General features: G+C 42.9%; 1 protein-coding gene across 2 annotated transcripts; it reads left to right on the forward strand.

The window, feature by feature from the left end:
• Positions 1-2,446: 2,446 nt before the first annotated feature.
• REELD1 (reeler domain containing 1) lies at positions 2,447-18,293 on the forward strand. Of its 2 annotated transcripts, XM_073341292.1 has the most exons (7): positions 2,447-2,485; positions 4,485-4,704; positions 6,593-6,815; positions 9,416-9,588; positions 10,734-11,073; positions 11,812-11,875; positions 17,230-18,293. In XM_073341292.1, exons 1-7 carry the CDS (start codon positions 2,474-2,476, stop codon positions 17,863-17,865), a joined length of 1,668 nt encoding a protein of 555 aa, XP_073197393.1. In that variant the 5' UTR covers positions 2,447-2,473; the 3' UTR covers positions 17,866-18,293. The 2 variants fall into 2 exon arrangements, with proteins under 2 accessions (XP_073197393.1, XP_073197392.1); XM_073341291.1 differs by lacking the exon at positions 2,447-2,485 and having other exon boundaries at positions 3,914-4,704.
• The last annotated feature ends 1,927 nt before the right edge of the window (positions 18,294-20,220 follow it).

Genomic DNA, 20,220 nt, shown 5'->3' on the forward strand with positions numbered 1-20,220 from the left:
AATCTAATCGCCTTCTATGATGAGATTACTGGTTCTGTGGATGAAGGGAAAGCAGTGGATGTATTGTTTCTTGACTTTAGCAAAGCTTTTGACACGGTCTCCCACAGTATTCTTGTCAGCAAGTTAAGGAAGTATGGGCTGGATGAATGCACTATAAGGTGGGTAGAAAGCTGGCTAGATTGTCGGGCTCAATGGGTAGTGATCAATGGCTCCATGTCTAGTTGGCAGCCGGTGTCAAGTGGAGTGCCCCAGGGGTCGGTCCTGGGCCCGGTTTTGTTCAATATCTTCATAAATGATCTGGAGGATGGTGTAGATTGCACTCTCAGCAAATTTGAGGATGATACTAAACTGGGAGGAGTGGTAGATACGCTGAAGGGGAGGGATAGGATACAGAGGGACCTAGACAAATTGGAGGATTGGGCCAAAAGAAATCTGATGAGGTTCAGTAAGGATAAGTGCAGGGTCCTGCACTTAGGACGGAAGAATCCAATGCACCGCTACAGACTAGGGGCCGAATGGCTAGGCAGCAGTTCTGCGGAAAAGGACAGTGGATGAGAAGCTGGATATGAGGTGACAGTGTGCCCTTGTTTCCAAGAAGGCCAATGGCATTTTGGGATGTATAAGTAGGGACATAGCGAGCAGATCGAGGGACGTGATCGTTCACCTCTATTCGACATTGGTGAGGCCTCATCTGGAGTACTGTGTCCAGTTTTGGGCCCCACACTACAAGAAGGATGTGGATAAATTGGAGAGAGTCCAGCGAAGGGCAACAAAAATGATTAGGGGTCTAGAACACATGATTTATGAGGAGAGGCTGAGGGAGCTGGGATTGTTTAGTCTGCAGAAGAGAAGAATGAGGGGGGATTTGATAGCTGCTTTCAACTACCTGAAAGGGGGTTCCAAAGAGGATGGCTCTAGACTGTTCTCAATGGTAGCAGATGACAGAACGAGGAGTAATGGTCTCAAGTTGCAGTGGGGGAGGTTTAGATTGGATATTAGGAAATACTTTTTCACTATGAGGGTGGTGAAACACTGGAATGCGTTACCTAGGGAGGTGGTAGAATCTCCTTCCTTCGAGGTTTTTAAGGTCAGGCTTGACAAAGCCCTGGCTGGGATGATTTAACTGGGAATTGGTCCTGCTTCGAGCAGGGGGTTGGACTAGATGACCTTCTGGGGTCCCTTCCAACCCTGATATTCTATGATTCTATGATTCTGGCTAACCCTGCCAGGGTCTGCAGCATACAAATGGTATCAAAGTTTCTTCATATATCTGTAAACTAATGGTACAAAAGTGCTGTATCAAAGTAGAGAATTTGCCTGCTAATCTTAATCTATTGCTAGGAAGAAGTCACCGACTGATGAAAACAGTGTAGTCTCTATCCCAAACACAGGCTTAAAGCTGGAGTGACAAATCGAGGAAATCTGAGAACTCCAGGTATTGCCATCACCTTCTGCATAATGTTTCATAAAAGAGGGAGATTAGACTGGGTGATATTCTCAGAATCAAGTGAGTGTTTCTTGAGCAAAGAATTGAAAATCTAATGATCTTAAGGAGGTCTTGATGATCTCCAGACCTAAAATTCATAGTACAGCTGTCTACCTCTAATCTAATACCTCTCCATTTTACTGAGAGGAAAGGGGTAAAAACCCATTTCCTGAAATCTTAGCCTTAAAAATATATTTTATTAACGTTGTTTTAAAGGACAATATAGTGTCACCATTAACTCTAATGAAGTTAGTTTTGGTGGTGGGTTTGTGCGGTGTGAGGGGGGGGGAGGGGTGTCTAAGATTATGGAACAAATTTTACACAGCACCCAGCTGCAGCATACATACTACTTAGTTTGCTTTCATGCTGCGAATTGGGTGTCACCTATGTTATTTACTAATACCCAGGAACTAAAGACAATGAAGTGAGACTTACAAATGGAGCGGGAGACTTAACTTTCAATGTTTTGGCTCTGGTACATTTAAGTCAGCTGCTTGTGGTTACTCTAATATGTATGAGAATTGTTCTGCTTATTTCTAGCAAGGTATTGCTTTTGCTTCCATGTAAACACGCGAGAGAAAAAAAAATCCAGCTCCCAGGGCCTTAAGGACTAAAGGAAGCTGATGTCTTTGTTTTACAAATCTTTACCATGCTAATTAAAAAGAACAAGGGCCCCATCCGGCTAAGCATCAGTAACGGAGTTCTAGGGTGATCCTGTACAGAACATACTACTTTGTCCCTCTTGCTTTGTTTTTATTTTCATCCCAGAGACTTGATGATAAAATGAATTAATAAATAAAATGAGTGAGTGGGAGAGGAGGAGGAAAACTAATACGATTAAAGCTGATTTGGGCACTGGCAGAGAGCTCCTGTCGACATTAGAGTAACAGCTGGTGCACTTCCCATTAGAGGAGAAAGTGAAGAACTTGCCTTAAAGGATGCGTCTCTGGCAGGCTGAGGGGGAACAGTTACAGTGAGCCTGAAGGAATGTATCCCAAGGTAAGTGAATGTCAATGGCAGGGAACAGAGCTGAAATGGTACTGGGGACTAAGGCCTCCCTGGCTGATAGTGACAGACGCTTGTAAAGGGGCGAGATACATGGGGAACAAACACCCCAGGGTTAAAAAGCAGAGAGTAGAATCTGGTGAATTCCAAAGGCAAAAAGTTGCAGTTCAGCAGTATTTTTTGAGGCCCAGGGAGAAACCATCTCTTGTAAAGATGATTTAAGCCAGGGGGTTCTCAAACTTCATTGCACCGCGATTCCCTTCTGACAACAAAAATTACTACAGGACTCTGGGCGGGAGGCAAAAGGGTGGAGCCTGAGCCCTGCCACCCCAGGCTGAAGCTCCTTGGCTTCAGCTTCAGGCCCGGGCCCCAGCAAATTTAACGCTGGCCCTGGCGACCCCATTAAAATGGGGTCACAACCCACTTTGAGGTTCCGACCCACAGTTTGAGAACTGCTGATTGAAGCGTACTCAGGGAGTGGGAGAGTGGCATCCCAGCCAGGGGTATCACACCAGCTTTCTCTTCAGTTTGGGGGCTGGAATTTTAAGAGGGGCTCCTACTCGCTGCCACAAGCTCCTTATGGCACTTAAGTGATTGGAGTGATGGAGCTCTAGAGAAGGCTAAACTGCCGAGCTGCTTTCTGCTTGAGGCTGGGAACAAACTGTTCCACGTTCAGTGGCAATTTTTCAGAATCTGTGGCAACTTCTGAGGTGATGTAACCGAGATTTCTTTAGTCTCAGACTCCCTCTGTCTTTTATACATCCACTTACTGATTCATGAGCCAAAGAAAGCGAAGCCAATATAATTTACATGTTGAAAAGGAGGTATTTGAAGATATACATTAAAATAGGGCTAGCCTGCTTTCATGTACACATTCATTCACATGTGCGATAAATATTTGTGTACACATTCTCTGTTATTACTTTTCAAACCTGCACACTACTACATGGAGACAGCACCGATGATAAGAAACAGGAATAAGTATATTCTGTCTGTTTTAGGCATTTATTTAATGCCCGTTACTGTAGACTCTGGGCAAAGAGAGCTATACGTTCCTGGATAGATAGCAGGCGTTAACTTTGTGAATAGTGCTTCCTCATATTTATATTAGGGTTTAAAGATGAAATCTTGATCTTTAACCAAAAATAAATAGGGATTTATCTTGGGCTTCAAATGTTGATTTCAGATTTTGCATCTTGTTTCACTATCACCAAACAATGTCAACAGAAGAGGAAAATTTAGAAAAATAGTTAAATATTAAACGTTGATGGACATAGTTAGCATAGACATTCTGGGGTCAATACAACCCATACTTCCAGTGCCTTGAAGGGTTTGCTCTCAGCAAAATTGTTGTGGTTCTGTTGTGCACAGTGGAGTCAGGGTATGTATGTGCTCTTCCCACACCCACTGCCACTGATTCAGAGTCCAGCTTGGTGTGGGCTCCAGGTATCAGAGTGCAGGTGGAGCAGGGACAGAAGATCTGCTGCTACATGGAATCTTTCACTGGGATGGACCTGAAGTAGTTTCCATGGAGCAGCTCTACAGACTTGCGAGATAGATGTTTCCATCTTGCGTACTGCACTGTTACTTGAGGATTTTATACTCTGTGTAGATGAATGAGAACTTGCAGAATCCTTTCTGCTGACACTAATGGTAACAAGACTCGGTACAGCGATGGTTTTCCAGCTTTTTTGCTCTGTGGACAACTTCACAAGAAAAAGAATCCTCTTATGGATCATCCCCCACCTCCCAAACCACTTCTTAAAATGTTCCTTTTTTGTGGGTTACTAGGAAGGGCTCCATGAGTCATGGATAACTTTTTTTTTTTAATTAATTGAAAGGGAATTAATTAATTAATTGAAAGGGAAGTATTATTGCGTGTCTCAGTGAATTCAAAGATGACACATGTGCCGTGCTTACTGATTGTATCTTCCTAGAGATTATTACTTTGAACTTAACCTGGAGTGTAATGCCTGTTATTTTGAATAACAAGGTGGAGGATGGAATGAAAGTCCAAGTAGTTATCATTGGATGGGCATGCACAATCTTGTGCTCGCTTTCGTACACTGCTGCCTTCTCCCATGGTGTGAGTCTTTCTGCCTGTGGTGACATGACACCCAAACATATAAGAGCTCAGCTTCAGAACCCCCGGAACAACTATATCACTGTCCACACCAATATGTCCTTCTACTTTCCAGGTGATAAGGTACCAGGTAAGGAGTATTCATTAACTTTACAACATAGAACAGAGGTGGGCAAATTACGGCCCACGGGATTGTCCTGCCCAGCCCTTGAGCTCCTGGCTTCTCCCAGCTCCTGCCATGCTATCCCCCCTCCCCTGCAGCCTCAGCTCGCTGTGCCGCCAGTGCCCTGGGCAGCGGGGCCGTGAGCTTCTGCTGGGAGCGCGGCTGCCAGTCCTGCTGGTCTGAGTGGCACGGTAAGGGGGTGGGGAGCGGGGGGTTGTAAGGGGCAGGGGGTCCTGGGGGCAGTCAGGGGACGAGGAACGGATGGTGGGATAGGCGTGGGAGTCCCGGGGGGCCTGTCAGGGGGCAAAGGTGTGGATAGGGGTGAGGGCAGTCAGGGGACAGGGAGCTGGGGTGGGGGGAGGGTTGGATAGGTGCAGGGGGTCCTAGGATGGGGCACTCAGGGGAAGTGAGAAGGAGCGGGGGGGTTGGATGGCTGGAGGTTCTGAGGGGGGCAGTCAGGGGTGGGAAGTGGGAAGGGGCGGATGGGGGGCGGGGGCTAGGTTGTTTGGGGAGGCACAGCCTTCCCTACCCGGCCCTCCATACAGTTTCTAAACCTCGATGTGCCCCTCAGGCAAAAAAGTTGGCCCACACCTGACATAGAACATTCATGAAAAAGTCACAGTGGTGCTAGTCGTTCTCTCCTGTTGTGGGTCAAGCAGAAAAATACAAAGCACAGCAGCACGGATTGTGATTACTGTGTACCTAGCAGGGAAGTTTTCTAGACTGCACTTTTGACTCATAAGGAGTAATTATTTAAGAGGAAACTTTCATATCTATAAAAAATACCTGATAGCTAATCTCAGTTAAGACATTCATCTGTGAGTTAAGGAGAAGAGGGATAATCTACACATGGAAATGCCATGAATGAGTTATAGCAGCTCTCCTCACAAGGAATAAATGTAATTACAGATACATACCATAAATGGAGGTTGCTATGTAAAATATGCATTCTTTTTTCCTCATTGTTCATCAAGACTGAAAGGATTATATTCTGCAATCAGTTACACTTCGGTAAATTCAGAGAATGAAATTGTACATTTCAATGGGGTCTTCTTCAGATTGTCCCCATATTACAGATGCTGGGCCTGAGATAATCCTCACTAAAGTCAATCAGACCCATAGATATAATGGGAAATTCTCACACAGAGAACTTTGTAGGACCGGGCCCTACGTATTTTAAATGGCAATGAAGAGGAACCTGGCCTGTAAACATATCATCCATCCTACCTACTCATTCCTATTCAAAAGACTAGGTCTTAAACAGAAATGGAGCATGCACTCTTTTGTTCAACAGGACAGTTTAGTTCTTATACAAGAGTTCTTTTCAAAATCAATCAATATGATGTATATATTACTAGTGTATAGATAGCTGTATTTTTCCAAGTATCAACTGATGATTAGTTCATAATTAAAAAAATGACTCAGCCAAAATTTCCATGTAACTTTCATGGGGAAAAAAAAAAGTCAACATTAAAGAATGTTCTGATATTTTCAGAATGCTTTTAGCCAGGATGGGTAAGGAATGGTGTCCTTAGCCTCTGTTTGTCAGAGGGTGGAGATGGATGGCAGGAGAGAGATCACTTGATCATTACCTGTTAGGTTCACTCCCTCTGGGGCACCTGGCATTGGCCACCGTCGGCAGACAGGATACTGAGCTGGATGGACCTTTGGTCTGACCCAGTAGGGCCGTTCTTATGTTGAGAGAAATGTAGAGGCAAAATGGCAAGCTTGGTTCCATACGGATTCCTCCTAAATTAATCAATTCCAATGAAAATTCCATTGAAAATGATTCATGTCAGAAATGCAAGTGGATGCTGTGGACAAATTTCTTTCTGTACCATGGTTTGTTTTGCAGTGACAGTGAGGAGCACTCGTGATTTCATGGGCTTTTTACTTCAAGCTCGCAGGGTATCTAATGATCAAGTTGCTGGCACTTTTGTTTTCATTCCTCCGGGTTCCAAACTGCTGACTTGTTTTGAAGATGGTGATTCTGTAACCCATTCCGACAAATCACTGAAAAGAAACCTGTCATTTGTGTGGAAGGCACCTGCCCAGCCCATTGGAGACATCAAGTTCTTGTAAGAATATATGGTTCCTAACCTTAGTTCATATCTATGGAAAGGAGTCCCAATGCCCTTACAGTTTGTTTGCCATGTTCAGTTGGGGAGGGGCAGGGAACAGGGGTTAGATATTGCTTGAAATTCACCAAATATTGGAGTAATTTCTCAGCTGCTGTAAATTGTCAGATTTATTGTCTTCAGTGGCAATTTACTGCTCCTTTGTATTTACATAGCTTTCTCCTACTGTTAAACAATTCTGCAGATGAAAAAATGACAGCCTAAATACTTTGGAAATCAGTAGCGTTGTATATGATTTCACTGATTTTTATTTACCTCCTTTAAAAAGTTAAATATAGATAGAATTGTTCACAGAACAAGTTATTGTCTTGCATCAGATAGTAACAGAGAGGACACCAGATAGCCAAGATAAGATAATATAGCTCAGTTTAGGCAGTATAAGTTATGAGTTACACTAATACATATTGCATCCAAAAATACAGTCATTAAAAGAACGCTAAAGTTGCAAAGTGAAATACTCCAGAATTAGGAAATGGCAGCTGATCTGTTGCTGCCACAGGTGTTTAATTGCTGTGTAGCCACACCCCAAGAGACTGAGGACTCCTAGGTTCAATTTCAGGGTCTGTAGGAGAGCGTTTTTAGTAGTTTTAGACCTTTCTTGTCCATCCCCCAAGCTTGTCTGTCCTCCTCTGGCAGAAAAGCAGCATGGAAAATATGAACTTGAATGATTAAAGCATGGCAAAGTTATAAACAACTGAATAGAGGGACTTACAATAGAAAATGTCTAACAGTCTCAGTTGTAGGTGGTGCTGCCAGCCCTGCTAGAATACTATTATAAAAGTAAAACTGATTCATAGATATTTAAGTCAGAAGGGACTATTATGATCATCTAGTCTGACCTCCTGCACAACGCAGGCCACAGAATTTCACCCACCACTCCTGCAAAAAACCTCACACCTATATCTGTGCTATTGGAGTCCTCAAATCGTAGTCTAAAGACTTCAAGGAGCAGAGAATCCTCCAGCAAGTGACCCGTGCCCCATGCTACAGAGGAAGGCAAAAAACCTCCACGGCCTCTTCCAATCTGCCCTGGAGGAAAATTCCTGCCCGACCCCAAATATGGCGATCAGCTAAACCCTGAGCATATGGGCAAGATTCATCAGCCAGATACTACAGAAAATTCTTTCCTGGGTAACTCAGATCCCACCCCATCTAATATCCCATCACAGGCCATTGGGCCTATTTACCATGAATATTTAATTACCAAAACCATGTTATTTCATCATACCATCTCCTCCATAAACTTATCGAGTTTAATCTTAAAGCCAAATAGATCTTTTGCCCCCACTGCTTCTCTTGGAAGGCTATTCCAGAACTTCACTCCTCTGATGGTTAGAAACCTTTGTCTAATTTCTAGTCTAAATTTCCTGGTGGCCAGTTTATATCCATTTGTTCTTGTGTCCACATTGGTACTGACCTTAAATAATTCCTCTCCCTCTCCGGTACTTATCCCTCTGATATATTTATAGAGAGCAATCATATCTCCCCTCAACCTTCTTTTGGTTAGACTAAACAAGCCAAGCTCCTTGAGTCTCCTTTCATAAGACAAATTTTCGATTCCTCGGATCATCCTAGTAGCCCTTCTCTGTACCTGTTCCAGTTTGAATTCATCCTTCTTAAACATGGGAGACCAGAACTGCACACAGTATTCCAGGTGAGGTCTCACCAGTGCCTTGTATAACGGTACTAAAACCTCCTTATCCCTACTGGAAATACCTCTCCTGATGCATCCCAAGACCGCATTAGCTTTTTTCATGGCCATATCACATTGGCGGCTCATAGTCATCCTGTGATCAACCAATACTCCAAGGTCCTTTTCCTCCTCCGTTACTTCTAATTGATGCGTCCCTAGTTTATAACTAAAATTCTTGTTATTAATCCCTAAATGCATGACCTAACACTTCTCACTATTAAATTTCATCCTATTACTATTAGTCCAGTTTACAAGGTCATCCAGATCCTCCTGTAGGATATCTCTGTCCTTCTCTAAATTGGCAATACCTCCCAGCTTTGTATCATCTGCAAACTTTATTAGCACACTCCCACTTTTTGTGCTGAGGTCAGTAATAAAAAGATTAAATAAGATTGGTCCCAAAACCGATCCTTGAGGAACTCCACTGGTAACCTCCCTCCAGCCTGACAGTTCACCTTTCAGTAGGACCCATTGTAGTCTCCCCTTTAACCAATTCCTTATCCACCTTTCAATTTTCCTATTGATCCCCATCATATCCAATTTAACTAATGAGACTTTTTAATCAGTAACTCCCACTTGCCTCCTTGCCCATGGAAGCAGAGCTAGTAAAAGTTTTCTCTTTCAGTTTTTCACCAGCCCTAATTATAATTACACTACATTTTCCCTATGGTTTTTAGTGTGTTTTGTTTTTAATATAAAAAGTGTGACGGGCTAATTTATTAATATTTTTTGCATTGTTTGTTTTTAGGGTTTTTTTTAAAGGCCTTCTGATTAGCAGAATATTATGATATTCTATTAATGGTACAGGGTGACTAAATTCTTGACTAACATATGTTATTTTTGACAGTTTATCGGTAGTCCAGTCATATTTTGTTTACTGGGTAAGGATTGAGTCTGCTATTATATCCCACCAAATACAGAACAGAACACCTGTTGATAGTAGCAAGAAATCCAGCATTATAATGCCAACACCACTGCAAAAACCTACTGATCTAAAAGTAACTGTTACAGCAAGCAAAGGTATGTGTTATTTTACTGACAACTTAGTTCCAGTAGAATATTTTTATGGTATATTCCTTCATCCACCTAACACAAGTGACATAAATTAACCTCAGGGGTTCACTTACATAGTTACTGGGGGCTGATTGAAGTGACAGCACTCATCACCATTCAGGGTCCGGGCTTTCGTCTGAATGATGGTGGCGATATACAGTTTAAAGAGTGGTTTCAGAGTAGCAGCTGTGTTAGTCCGTATCTGCAAAAAGAAAAGGAGGACTTGTGGCACCTTAGAGACTAAAATTTATTTGAGCATAAGCTTTCGTGAGCTACGGCTCACTTCATCGGATGCAAAGCGTGTTGCCAACTTCAATGATTTTATCTTGAGTCTTGCTACAGTTGATGTTTTACTTAAAGCCCCAGCTCCTGGAGACATGAGTTCATGAGAATTTCAGCTTTCATTTAAAACAAAAGAGTTTCTAGCCTTCACAGTTGCAAAGAACAGCATGAAAACATGACCTGAGTACACTCTGTAGATTCAAATGAAAAGAAAAAGAACTCAAAATGTACTTTTTTTTTAAATCTCAAAACTTCAAGCCAGTCTCATGATTTTGGAGGCCTGACTCATGGTTTTTGGATGCTTGGGTGTGGTGTTATTGTCTAAATAAGAGAAAGTTCTATATTTATCGTCAGTGTGACTGTTTGCATGACCTCAACTATGTGTATTGGACAAAAGGCAGGTCAGATGTCGTTTCTCTCAGTTTGGACTGAGCAGGGCTTTTTCAAAGTGAATGAACATCTAGGAAGAGCAGATAACAATTTTATCATTGCTTCAGCTGTCTCAGGTGAGTGAAAATACCTTCCTTCCAAGATGGAGTAAACCATGGATCTAGACTTAAAAAATGAGCCTTGTTTCTGAAAGTATTCAGCATGGCACCTTGACTTTAATTATTTTATCTGAACTTAATTTGGGGAGGGCTTTATTGATTTACTCTCCAGTTTCCATGAGATGCCTAGATTTCTATTTTAGCTTTGTGCTGTAGAAATCAAAGTTATTATTTTTTAGTATATGAATGCAGATAATATATTAATCAATGTCATTACAAATCAACGTTTGAAACAAACAATACAACGAAAATATACTTGTTCACTTTTCTGTGTTTCTTAAGGTTCTACTACACCCAACAGTATTACTATCTTTACTCAGTCTGCAAAATTTATGCCTGCCAGACTGACTAGAATTGCAGTGACAAAAGTACTGGAGCCTGCTTTTGGAAGCGGACAAGACACAGAGCAACTTGATAAGGGAAAGCAACACTCTGAGACCTCTGTGGATTCAGTAGCCTTGAGGGTCAGCAGCAGACATGGAGGAGGGCAAGCCAACAGAAGCAGCATCTACAGTGATCAAAGCCTGGAGCCATCACTTGAATTTCAAGGGCTGGACATGGCGAACATCTTGCGAAGTTTCATTTTACAAGATTATACCTCCAGCCCCAGCACACCTGATGGGTAATGTACTGAATCTGAATACAACTACTTCTCCAAAAGTTATGGAAGGAGTAAATTAGCACCTGTTTCTCCATGGGGCAAGTGGTGCCCATGTGGCAAGCTGTGCATTCCTATTAGGTATTTGCATATTGAGATTTTGAAAATTACTCAGCCCCTTTTGGGGCTGGGTGTGATGTAAACTGAAGCTAATGCAACAATCGGACTCTCTTTAAATAGAGCTGTGGAGAAGTTATTCAGACACCACAGTGATAAGCACAGTACAAATGCCTAGATGGACAGACTAGACTGAAGAGTGTTTAGACTTACAAGGCTCAAGATGTAATAAAAAATCAACTTATATTTAGATTTTTCTAAAAATAATCAAAGAAATTACAAATCTAGCAGGGCTATCCTTCCATCACTGTGGAGAAGGAAAAGGAGAACTGAACTAGTGGATTGCAAAAGTTTGGATTCAATGGGACTTGGGCAGGATTGGGTCCAATAGGCGTCTATATAATTGGGGTGGGGAGGAAGATAAATTTGGTACTGAACATTCTGCATTATCTTATCTGTACAGTACTTGGGTCGGATTGCATGACTGCTGTCTCTATGGGCCCCTCTCATCACAATAAATGTGCATCTCATGAGGCTATTCTAGCGGGCAACATTTTTAATAAAGTACAGACTCTGTTTTTTCATTGCAATTTGTACAGCTAGACCAAATATATTAAACTTATCCTTCCTTTTCCAATATTTTAGACCACCAAGCATCTCAGGTGCTTCCACATCACAGTTGTGTTTGACATGTAAGGAAGATATACAGGTAAGAACTGAGTGGGGTGTTTTCTATTGTTCGGGTTCCCCTAAGACCTCTTCAGTTCCCTAAAAACTAAGTTTGGCTCTAGTCTCATCACTCAGCTTCCTTTATCAGCATAGAATCAAATTACATTTGAGTTGACCGGGCTTAAGCATAGGGGTTGGGTACAGGGTATGCCACACATCCAACCCTATTCCTTTATATACACTTACAGTGCATCACATGATTTGGGATTGGCGTTGTCTTTTTGTAGGAACCAATCCCTGTACAGCATGCTCTACCTACACGCTGTCCATGGACAACTTACTCTTAAGCTCATTTTACATTCTAGGCTTATCTGATCCATTTTTATCTTGGCCATTTAAGTGATTCCCTGGATGTTTCCCCTTATTTTAGCTTAGTACAGACGTTCTGTTTCCAGCCTGCTGATCCATTTACCTCCCTAATCCCATCTCCCAAGAAACGAGGCCTCACCCATGTCCAATTACTCACATCAAACCAGGCCTGCATCTGCTGAAATGGAAAATTATTGGAAGCAGGTGGAAGTTTTAGCAGCAGATGACAATAAAACCTTTTGCATCTTAACAGCAACATGTGTTCTGAATATGCCACATGTTACTAAAGCTATTTTAACACTGTTAGAGTTTTGAATGTTTTCACTACCAGTAGAGTCATGTGCCTTGATTACTAGGAGTTCAACTGTAAAATGATCTAAAAAACCTTTTCACTGCATAGCAATGACATGATTTTAAAGTGCAACAATTTGAGATGTTTTTGGTTTAGAACCCTGCATTGGTTGCCATGGGGAAGCTGGAAAGCTCCTTTTTCCAGTGATCCTGTTTCTAGCCCTGAAAGGCTGACATATTAAAGCTGTCAGTGTCTAAGACTTAATATGGTCTGTTCTGAGTCTTAGGCAGTTGTGGCACCTTAGAGACTAACCAATTTATTTGAGCATAAGCTTTTGTGAGCTACAGCTCACTTCATCGGATACATTAATGTATCTCACAAAAGCTTATGCTCAAATAAATTGGTTAGTCTCTAAGGTGCCACAAGTCCTCCTTTTCTTTTTGCGGATACAGACTAACACAGCTGCTACTCTGAAATCAGGCAGTTGTATTCTTTTGGGGGAGATGCCCCTATCTCTCTATATCTATTGTGACAAAACGGCTTATGTTGGTATGGTGGGCCCCGTGCTTTTCTTGGCAGGGGGCTAAGACATCACCCCTTGCCGCAGCTCTTGGGGTGGTGAGGACCCCGCTAGTGGCCCAGGAAAGTAGTAAAGGAGGGAAGCAGGGGAGGGGTCTGGGTTTACTCTACATTCTGAGCCTGAGCCCCAGCCCCTCTCAACCCCTGCGGGTTTCTTACCCTCTTCCGCCTTGGGTAGGGTTACCCTCGGTCCTTAGAGGCTGGGGGAGGGAGTCTCTCTTACTTCAGTTCTCTGGTCTTTCAAGTCTCAGCAACACACCTCCAAGCTCCAGTCCTCTCTCCTTCCTCACACAACCTGACTGCCTGAAGCAGGGGGTTTTATTAGGTTCCTGACAGGGCCTTTATTGACTACAGGTGCTCCGATTAACCTGCAACAACCCTTCCTAGTCTACAGGGAACCACGCCTTAATTAGCCTAGGGCTTATATATTTCCCCTCTCCCACTGCTCCCTGGCCCTTCTGTATCACACTATCTATCTCTCTATATATGAATGAATTAATGAAACAAGCCTGACCCAAAGTCCCATATCCAAGCATGGCCCAGAGATGGAGCTATGTTAATCTGTATTACCGCTGAGCACTACCTGTGTTTTCATTGCACACCACTTCTCGCAGTGATCTTTTCTTGCAGAAATGGATGAGTTTACTGCTTTGTTTTCCTGCTTAGCTTTAAACAATTTGCAAAACCTAAAACTCTTTAAAAGAGTTCTAGTTTACCCCGCTGTAAATACTGACTTCAGAACATATCCCATGGTCTGGCTCATTGACCCACATAACATATAGCACATGCACAGCAATTTACTATTCCTTTGAACTCTGAAACAACAAAAATAAATCATAATATATAAAGTGCTCACATAAATTTATCAGGAAGTACAGTAAGCTTAAACAGGCACTCTGGCATGGGAATGTAGCGCTTCTGAATGTACAAGGACAACTTGGCTTTGTTTAGGCAGCTAAATGCCCTACATCTTGTTTTAAAGCAAAGTACACCAGCTAGAAACATTTCAGGTCATTTCCGCTCTCTCCTTTCAGTATATGTTCAGACATAGTGATGAGATTGTATGAGCTGTTATTCTGAGCTGTACCTCTTAGAGGGCAGTCAACATCCTGAAATCCTCTTTAGCCTGAATGAGGTGTACAGACCCAGGCAGTGGGGCTGATTCTGTTATCGCTTACTTTGATGTAAAACAGGATCAACTCCATTGAAGTCAAAGCATTTACACTAATGTAAAAGCATTGTGGGCGAGACTGGATTCAAACCCATTGTGTTTATGGGTATCTGGCCTGTTCCTGCTTTGACCAGACAGCTGGGGTCACCCTAGCCAATTTGTGAAATGCACTGCTGCAGGAGGCCTCCAACTGCAGCTTGTTACTTCAGGTGCAGCATCCTCCTTCGGCAGCCAGGGTTTGCAGTGGTGCCGCCGGACACAGCTTTTGCTTTGTTTTGTGCCTGCTGCTTCCTGCTGTCTCCCTGGTGTCTCTGTGCTTTAGGGGAGGCAGAAAGCAAGCAGCAGGGAGAAGAGCTGATTCTAGGTACAGCGCTTGTCCCATCCCATACAAGTAGCAGCATGTTTCCTCCTCTCCCGTGTTTCAGAGATGGTAGGATTTAGGGACGATACACTGAGAACAAGTGTGTGTGTGTGTGTGTAATTGGAGACAGCGTCTGAATTGGGGGTTTGGATAAACTAGGAAAGTTATGGGTGGTGGATGAACTGAGGGGTCCTGCATGAATGGGGGGTGAGGTGAGGGCAGGGCCTGAACTGAGGTGGTGGCAGTGAGGGCTGAAGGGATGAACTGACAGAGACTTGGAGAGGTATGAACTGGGAAAAGGAAGGCCTGGAGAGATCAACTGGGGCTGGGTGGCTGGAGCAATGACTTGGAAGGGGACAAACTGGAGATTAACTAGGAAGGAAAGAGGCTGTTGGGAGATGCTGGGGAAAGAAGAACTGTCGGGAGATAAACAGGTGGAGCCTGAGGTTGAGGAGGATAGATGAACTGGGGACCTGGATGGGAACTAGGGCAGGAGATGGAGAGGGAGAGTGGATTCGAGTGGGGGACAAAGGGAATAGAGAGGTTATGTGGTAAGAGGGAGAACACTACACAGAATACAGAGAAGGGGAGCAACAAGGGACAATAAAGTCCCGGGTCTTGGAGGTAAGAGGATGCCATAAGGAGAGAGAAACATGGGAACCCAGAGAATCAAGGGAGAGAACAAATGAGAAGTATTTAGGAGAATCCAGAAGAGAAAAAGGAGAAGAGAGGGAAATAGAGGAGAGAGCAGTGAGAAATTGGACAAGAGAACAGGTGCAGTGGAGTCAAAGGTGAGATAATGTGGATCATTTGGGCAAAGGGGATGGGCAAGAAAAAATGAAAGGAGAGAGAAAGAAAGAAAAGGAGAACAAAGGAGAAGAGAATTTTACAAATCAGGAAAGAAAGGACAGAATGAATCCAAAATGGAAGGAGAGAAACAAAGGGTGAAATAATTGAGGTAGGAATCTGCAGGAAAAGACATGTTTTCAGGTTAGTTAATTGTAGTGAAGAAGCGGCAAAGAGACCTGTGGCACCTTATGGACTAACAGACGTATTGGAGCATACGCTTACATGGATGAATACCCACTTCGTCGGATGTGGGTATTCACCCACGAAAGCTTATGCTCTAATACATCTGTTAGTCTATAAGGTGCCACAGGACTCTCTGCTGCTTTTACAGATCCAGGCTAACACGGCTACTCCTCTGTAGTAAAGAAGTCTCTGCATCCCATAGTATTTTCCAGGTAGATAGCCCTTTTTCCATTTGGGGGAAAGGACTGGGCTGGCTGTTCCAAGTATCTGTGCTGTATTGAAACTGCTAGTTAGCGACTCTCGATTCTGCAGTTTACTCACTGAAATTCTCGTTTGCTGTCTACATTTTACTGTCATATTTACCTTCTTCAGTGGTAACCTCTCCCACAATCTGAGCTATTGCTGTCTATCCCCTACTTTGCCTCACAGCTCACCAGGACTCCTGCCAGACTGGCTACCCAGCAAGCTGTTTAAACACCCACTAATGACATCAGAGGCCAAGAGCTTTTCTGGTGTAATTGATGGATGTGCTAAAGAGCCTGCTGGACTGCTCAAGTTCCATAGAAACCAGCTAGTAAGGGCCTGATCCAAACTCAAACTGGTCACCCATAGACACCACTGGTTCTGGATCAGGCAGCAACTGTGCAATGTGAAGGTAAGAGTTCAGTGTAGGTCTCAGATTCATTTCTTTCAGGGGCATCTCTAAAATCCTCAGATTGCCTCTGCAGTCAGTCTTGATTAAGATCTATAGTGAAGTCTAGGCTAAAGTCTAGCCTGGGGTCTCATTTTGTGACTGCTAAAACAAGGTGCTTTGAAACAAGAAGAAACTGAGAAACAAGAGTGTTAACAAAATACTAATTCACATTGTTTGGGATGGTTCAGCATTATTTACAGGTGGTAGTTTTCCAACTGACAGTGCAGCATGGGAAAGCAGGCAATTTTAGGCCAGGGCTGGGTTATTGAACTTTAAAATCCTATGGGGCCTTTTCCTTTTATTTAAACAGTAGCAAAGGGGGAGGTAAACTAAATTCTTCCGTGACTCCCCTGCCCCAAAGGCCTGATCCAAAGCCCAGGAAAGTTAATGGGCATCTTTCTGTTGATGTGGCAGCATGATCCTGGCATTAGCAAAATGTAATCATTCGGTGCGCTCAGGTGCCTATTTTACATTTTTGAGCAAGATAAGTTAAGTGACTGTAGGCCTGGTGAAAGGTGCCAGGTACCAGCCCCAGAAATTGGAGTCCTTTATACAGAGACTGGCACCTTGATGGGGTAAGTTTCCTACTCTGCCCTACCAACTTGCTTCCTCTCTGAGCAATGGGACCAGCTGAGAGTGTCTATTCCATCTATGGCATTCTCTGATGAGATATCAAGCAAGGGTGTCAGTTGTGTCCATTAGGAACTCTGCTGAATGCACCAACTCGTTTCACAAAGACCAACAAACAACCATTGGCTATTGTCCTTGGTTATTCCCAAACTAGGCGGCAAGGAGTCCTTGTCCTTGAACCAGTGGCAAGGAGCTGAAAGAGCCAGTTAAATCCCACAAGCTATTTAGACTCTCATCAGATGTTTTGTCACATTTTTGCTTTTAAGGAGATTGCTGTGAACTCCAACCAGGAGATGACAAAACCTGTGTTGCATGCTACAGCTTCACTTTCCACCCAGCTTTGGTACACTTACCTGCTTGCAGTTCCAGGGACAGTGTCACAGCATAGAGACAGGGAGGCTGACTTGGATGTCTCCAGCAGTTTATCATCAGCTTCGAGGCGGATGACAGAGAGGCGGTCAGTGACAGAGAAGGCTTCAGCAAACTTCTTGCTGCAGTCAGAACAAGCAGTTTCCGGAGGGGAGGAGGAGAACCAAGAGGAGGTTGCTGGGAATACACTTCCATGGGTGACCAGACCCATACCTGACGCTGCTGTTCCTGGGAAAGGAGCAGAACACCCTAGAAGAGGGACACAATTCATAGCAGCCCAACTTGGCATTCTCCTTGGCTGTACGGCTGCCCTCGGCATGGCCCTGGCTGCTGGGCTGCGCTGCATCCATGCCCAGTATTGTCACAAGCGAACAGAAGTGTCCTTTAGTGAACCAGACAATGATGTCATCACAATGAGAGAAGGTGGGGAGATGATGCAATTCAGGAAGATACGGGAAAACAGTTTTGTCCTGGTGCAGGCCGAGTACAACTGGATCAGCCCATCAGGCAGTGGAAAAAAGACAGTCATCTAAAAATACCTGAAAATCCCACATAGTGCTTTATAGATTAGGTAGCGTCATATGTAGGGCAAATGGTAAAAATTAATCAGAATGTCTAATGTGAATACAGGAAGCTGTTGTAGTGTAGCTCCTATATATAAAACCATCTCAGTAAATATACTCGAACTGAAAAATGATGGAAGTAGATGCATGTTCTGATCACAGGACAAATGCATGCAACTCAGTTACAGATGTTATGAAAATCAGATGTTCTAAATTACAGATGCTACGAAAATATAAGTAGACGTATTGTTTAAAGTGTTACACTTAACACAATAAATATTGTATAGCTACTCATTAACTGTGCTATTGTAGCCATTACATTTCCTTTGTTGCCTTAAGGTATAATCAAAAATAGAAATTATTCCACTGCACTTTGGTGTCGTCTCTTATTTATTCTCGGCAAAAGTTTCTGGTGTCTTATTTTCTTCTTCTAGAAAACAGACAAAGGTAATCTTAACCTCAGTTCTCACTTAAAACTTCATATATTTTGACTGTGTGAGAGAGACTTCTCAAATCAGTAAAATATTTGACACTTGAATTCAAGTTCCTATTCAAAAATACAAAGAGATGACATGTCAGTTGAGAAAATTGATCTGAAGAAGGCAGCAGCTGGCTGGCATTATTGAAGAGATCTAAAGGAATGAAACACACAGAAGTAAACACTAGCTTTTGGGGAGAAACATGTCTCCTTGCAGGTGTAAATGGAAAGAAAACCTTTCTTGTCCATTTACACCTGATGAGGAGACATGTTTAAGGCTAACAGCCAGCATTTCCCTTTCCCCTCCCCTCAATTCAGTTCAGTGCTGCTATTGAGTATCCTCCTCAGGTCTTTCCAGGGAACCCCATCTTTGTACTCTGAACTTTAGCAAAACTTTTCTCTGATTCGGATTGTGCAGGCAGTTAGGTGCAGTTAGGTGCAGGCAGCTAACAGAATGGGCACTTGGACAGCGTTATGCTCTTAACATTTTCAGAATAAGATGTAGGTAGAACAGCTACATGAGCAACAGCAAATTATTTGTATAATGAAGCTTTGAATAAGCAAGCAGTAACAATACCCTGGAAGAATGCAAATTTTAGAGCATGCTTACGTAATTTTGCCAGTAAGAGTCCCCTCCTGCCTATGCTTCTAATGTAGAGGTGCCCAACTGTTCCCTTACTTAGGGCCATGTTGGGAGCTTATCAGAGACATGTTTAATTTGCATTAAATGAAGCCCATTTACATGAAGGAACAGCCCGTGAAGAGGCCATGTCACAGCATGCAATGCTCCATCTTAACCTAAGCAGACTCTGCCAGGACCTGTATGGGCCACACCTCTTTATTGAAAGATGAGGACGCAGGCAGGGTGTCACCTAGAACTCAATGGATCAGCCCAAGACTAACTGTACCATCTTATCTTTGATAGTGACCATGAGACTGATTATACTCTGACTTACACTTTGTACAGTTTCATTTTGCTTTGCACACTGTCTTCAACATTGATGCCTGGGGGGGGGGGGTAAGTCAGCCCAGAAATTGGTCCAGCATGTGGTTTCCCAACTATCCCTATTCTTGAAATGTGATGAGCATAATGGATTTAGTTTGTTTGCCTATACATTCGTATCCTGCTTCTCTATGCAGAAGGAGTTTGATTTTTGCAATACTATGATCAGTGGTGTTAAACGTTGCAGTCCATAGGTGGCCAAATTCTTCTGAAACCAACTTCACACGCACAGTGAACTAGAGACACAGTGGGTGGAGAAAGGTCTAGCTCTGTGGAACTATCCAAATACACAAAAACTTATAAAGGTAAACTTGATAGGCTGATTTCAGAGTAGCAGCAGTGTTAGTCTGTATTCGCAAAAAGAGAAGATGCATCCGATGAAGTGAGCTGTAGCTCACGAAAGCTTATGCTCAAATAAATTTGTTAGTCTCTAAGGTGCCACAAGTACTCCTGTTCTTGATAGGCTGAATCGTTCTTTATTATTACAAGGAAATTATTCTAATGACAATGCCTACATCCTTTCGCTGCAGAATAAGCAAATCTTGGGTATAAAACACTTATTGTGAAATATTTTTGTTGCAAAACTCAGTAAAAGCTGTTATTAAACAGCACTCATTGTGAAGTGAATGTTCTTACCTTCATTGTGTTAGATGAGCAGGATGATTATACATTATCTATTAGGGGGAAAAGTTCATTTGTCCCACATGCAGAACACTTTTTCTGGTATATCCAATGGAGGTTCTGTCCTATGTCACCCTTTAAAAAAACCCTACAACTTTATATAACCCAATATAGGTGAACTGTAGTTTCTAAAGCTGACTGTATTCAAATCATTGTTAATGCA

Source organism: Lepidochelys kempii, chromosome 4 (genome assembly GCF_965140265.1).
Source record: "Lepidochelys kempii isolate rLepKem1 chromosome 4, rLepKem1.hap2, whole genome shotgun sequence".
Taxonomy (NCBI): domain Eukaryota; kingdom Metazoa; phylum Chordata; order Testudines; family Cheloniidae; genus Lepidochelys; species Lepidochelys kempii.